At 38.7% G+C, this 4,335-nt stretch overlaps 1 protein-coding gene across 1 annotated transcript; it reads right to left on the reverse strand.

The window, feature by feature from the left end:
- Window positions 1-275: 275 nt before the first annotated feature.
- Window positions 276-4,087, reverse strand: LOC112795125 (PH, RCC1 and FYVE domains-containing protein 1-like). Its single transcript, XM_025837077.3, has 4 exons — window positions 2,050-4,087; window positions 1,815-1,961; window positions 1,100-1,545; window positions 276-579 (listed from the first exon to the last, which is right to left on the reverse strand). The coding sequence occupies exons 1-4, from the start codon at window positions 3,931-3,933 to the stop codon at window positions 420-422; spliced, it is 2,637 nt and encodes an 878-aa protein (XP_025692862.1). The 5' UTR covers window positions 3,934-4,087; the 3' UTR covers window positions 276-419.
- Window positions 4,088-4,335: the final 248 nt, after the last annotated feature.

The raw sequence follows: 4,335 nt of genomic DNA on the forward strand, positions 1-4,335 counted from the left end.
TATGAATTTTATGTTTGTATTTTAATTTATTTATGAACTTTAAGTTTTTGTCTTAATTTATATAAGAATATGTAAAAATTTAAAATATTTAATTTTATAGGGACGGGTAGGGGTGGGGCAGGTATTCGTAAGGGCGGGTTCGGGTACTACAATTTACTACCTGCGGGTAGCGACAAGGCAGGTAGTACATGAGTAACAGAACAACGGGGCAGGGGCAGGGGCGGGTAGGGTAATACCCGCCCCACTGCCACCCCTATTTATATGCATGCCCTGGTGTAAAAAGCTACTAAATTTAGGAATTGATGTAACTAGATACAACTTTTTGCTACACTTAGTAGATTAATGATGCTTCATTCTGTACCTTGTACTTTCATCAAAACTAAGGTGATGTCTATGCAAATCTAATTAAGATTCAAGTGCTAGGTAGGTGCTGCCTCAATATTTTCTTCAGCAGGTGGTGCCGGGGTGCTAGATGATGCATTAGCATCACTTCTAGCTTGTTGACCATATCTCTGAAGCACCCTCTCTTTATTTATGTTCCACCATTCTTCTGCTTGTTGCTCATGAAACCTTCGCTTGCTGCATAAATAAATAAATAAATCATATAAAAGGTTTGAGAGGTATAGGAAGAGTTTAATTATTCTGCACTGGAGGTATACAAAAGAGTTTAACATTGTGATCCAGTAAAAAGCTTGTGTAACTTGGGTGCCATGAAAAGCTTTCCAAGTGATTTATCAAAAAATCATGTTGCACACACGCTAATGTCATACAATAATTCAAACAACATATATTATTTAGTAATGGCAAAATTAAGGAATGCGTCCATGCAAATTTCTGCAACTTCTTTTTAAAAAAATGTGTTGTGCATGCAGATCAAAACCAGAGAAATGGTTTAAATAATGTAGCAGCTATTTTGATCACACATTCATGTACATATTTCAAAAATGGGTATACACACCTTCACCTGAGAATCGAGAAGAATACTAATATAATTTTGTGAAGCTGACTACTATAGTGACTCATATGTTCAATACAAATCACACTGATACAGAAATTGAAAATGTAGAATTTATCAGATAAACAAGTAACTGTAGTATACCTGAATCTAACTCTCCTGAAAATTTTGACACCATTAGGCCTTACTATTAGTGTCACGTAAACACCAGGCTCAAATTGTTTAATAACTTGTGTTTCTCCATCTCTTGCCAACCTTGACGTCTCCTCGGAGCTTTGTGGTTTCACTGCTGTTCTATTATCGGATACAGATGATCCATTTCTTTCTTGAAGGACATTCCCCTCATCATGAGATGGGTCCGAAACCGCCGCTTCATGATTTTCTTCTGTATTGTGCTCTTGCATTTTTGAATCCCCAATATCTGTGGCAGGATCAGGTGCATTTTGTCGAGTAGACTCTGATATTGATGGCGCGGAAAATGTTTCAGATGTCGAGTTTTCTTTCAGAAAATCTTCAGCTTGAGTAAGTGCAATTCTCAAATTTTCAGTTTCTGAAATCTCTGGTGGCAACTTCTCAGCCATTTGCTTCAACTAGATTGAACAAAAGGCAAGTCTACTTAATCAGGATGATGTACTTGAAATTCTCGATCAAGGGATTTGTTCTATTTCTCATATATTCTTATTGAAGTATTTTACGCCAGTAATTTGGGCGACTAAGAATTTTTTATAAAGAAACATGATGCTCAAATACTAAAGCAGTTTGTAGTAAGAAGTGTGGAATTGAAAGTTCAGCAACCGAGACATTTACATATATAAGTCAACGATTTCAACTATATCCTTGGTAAATAGAATGAAGATACCTGAATAATAGTGCACTCAAAAATTTCTAGCATTGCTTTATGCTTAGAAGACTCATCTGCTGCCAATGTTGTAGCTTCCTTAATATGTTGGCGAAGCTTTTGATTTTCCACATCTTTCATGTCACTTTTCTGTTTCAAACTTTGAATCTACATAAAAATAATATTCATTAACTTAATATTGGTGATCCTTGAGGTTTTTCAGAGAATATGGAAAGTGATTCAACAGGAAACTTACTTGTTTCTGCAATTTTGACACTTCTTGATTCTTAAGCTCATTTGTTTTCCTCAAACTATCAATAAGACTTCTAGAGAATCCACCAGCGCCGGAACGCGTAGGGCTTGGCCTTCTTGCATACGGGGATGCGGGCCTTGAAATGAGTGGTGGAGTTGGTGGTGGACTTGGAGTTGGAGGTATGGCAGCGATGGTAGGCTTCAAAAGATTTTGCATTATTGAACCTGTTGAACTTGGGAATGCAACATCTTTCAATTGCACTAGTGATGGAACCTGAACAACTTGCTCTGTAGTAGTCTTGTGAATCCTTGAGAGAGGGAAGAGAGTTCTTGAAGATCTTATTTCTCCCAGGGTAAATCTTTCCCTTCCATCTATAGAAGTACGAGGTGGAGTAGTAGCTCTCCTATTAAAAATGGCACCAGAATTCGACTCAACATTTTTAATCTTAGTATAACAAGAATCACACACACGATGAGGTTTTCCAGGTGTTGGAGCCAACGCTGCCCTCAATGCCTTTTTTGAACTACAACCATGGCAATGCACTAACCCACAATTATAACAATTGTGCCTTTTTCTAGTAAATCCAAATGGTTGCCTACATGCGGTACAACTAGATTGGTCAACTCCCGAGACCCATTTATGGATGCATATGCAAGCTGTAAACTTCGACCCACACGAAATGTTTTTTACATGCCTTTCTTTCAAGGCTTCCACTATTGTTGGACCCTTCCTATCTTCTGTGTCTCCATGTCCCAATCTTCCATTGGCACCTTTCCCCCATGTATATAGTTCACTTCTTGATGTCAATACAGCCACATGATGAGATCCACATGATATTTCCTCAACATACTCACCTACCAACTTATCTTGTACTAGCATTGGTACTTTTCCATCGGACAAAGGATTTTCTAGTTGACCATGTTCAGTGCCTCCCATAGTGAAAATATGACCCGATGTAGTGAGGGCAACAGTCATAGTGTTTCCACATGCTATCTGGTGGAAATTTAATTCTATAAGAGATGAGACACAAGTCGGTTGAAGGTATGTTTCCTTGTTTCCATGCCCCAAACGATACTTATCACCATCACCCCAAGTGAAGAGCTTCCTTGATGAAACATTTGAACTAGACTGAAGTGTTACCTCTACAATAGCTGCAGTGTGCCATACTCCACATGCAACTTTAAGAGTCCTCAATCCACTTAATAACTGCACTTCCTTTGGATATAACACACTCTCTCTATCTCCATGACCTAAGACACCAAATGTTCCATCACCGAACGTAAAAAGTTTTCCATTGGCAGTTGCCAATGCCGAATGCCATGTGCCACACGCAACAGATATAACTTGATGTCCTTCTAGAGGGCCACTAACTCTCTTTGGTATCCAATGGCTAGAATCCGAACCATGGCCAAGAAGTCCAACATTATATGCACCATCACCCCAAGAATATAGCTCATCTGATGTAGTCAGAGCACATGTATGGTTCTCTCCACATGCAACATAATCCACATTAGTAACCGCCAAGAACTCAACAAGATGGGGTTGACCAAAATCTTTATCGATTCCATGACCAAGTCTTCCCCCAGATTCCTCTCCCCAAGTGAAAACTTCACCTTGCCTTGTAACTAAAGCAATGTGGTGGACACCAGATGCAATCTGTTGAACATCAAGAACAATATTTGCCTCTAACGGTTTAGGAAGCAAAACATCAGTCATGGGAGGGAGCTGAGTCCCAAAACTATCAGGTGAAACATCTGCCCAAATTTGTCCCCATATATAAAGATCACCTAGAGACTCGATGTCCTCTGGTCCCGATCCCCCACTTGAACAGCTAGGTGTACTTGACACACTAACACGAAAACCATCAATACTTGTCCTAGGTAGCATACTTGCTTGCTCTACCCTCTCATTTGAGCTTATTGAATGCAATGAGGTTGACAGGAAATTGAATTGACAGAGACACTGACACAAGCAATGCTTGAAGTAAACTCTAGCGCTGCACTAAAATGATGACCATTTGGAATAATATCAACCCGATCCTGAAACTAAAATTAAAAAGGCACTTGAGTTATGAAATAACAAATGACCATGTAGGATACATATAAACAGCATGAATCTTAGGAAGCATACATGTCATGAGATGGAATTATGCATGTTCTAATGGAAAAGAAATTCATAGACACCTAAGGGCTCACTCATTTAATTGATACAATTTTTAAAATAAATTGTGAGAAAAAGGACAAAATGACTATTCAATGGATTTCTGTTAGAACTTACACCACATAGTTC

The sequence above is a fragment of the Arachis hypogaea genome, chromosome 4 (assembly GCF_003086295.3).
Source record: "Arachis hypogaea cultivar Tifrunner chromosome 4, arahy.Tifrunner.gnm2.J5K5, whole genome shotgun sequence".
In the NCBI taxonomy this organism is placed as follows: domain Eukaryota; kingdom Viridiplantae; phylum Streptophyta; class Magnoliopsida; order Fabales; family Fabaceae; genus Arachis; species Arachis hypogaea.

Bases quoted from the DNA above. Each gene is read 5' to 3' on its own strand.
- LOC112795125 (XM_025837077.3), bottom strand. From the start codon at position 3,933: ATGCTACCTAGGACAAGTATTGATGGTTTTCGTGTTAGTGTGTCAAGT. The intron at 1,546-1,814 runs GTATCTTCATTC...TGTTCAATCTAG, and splicing joins TTGAGTGCACTATTATTCAG to TTGAAGCAAATGGCTGAGAA. The intron at 580-1,099 runs GTATACTACAGT...TTATTTATGCAG, and splicing joins TTCAGGAGAGTTAGATTCAG to CAAGCGAAGGTTTCATGAGC.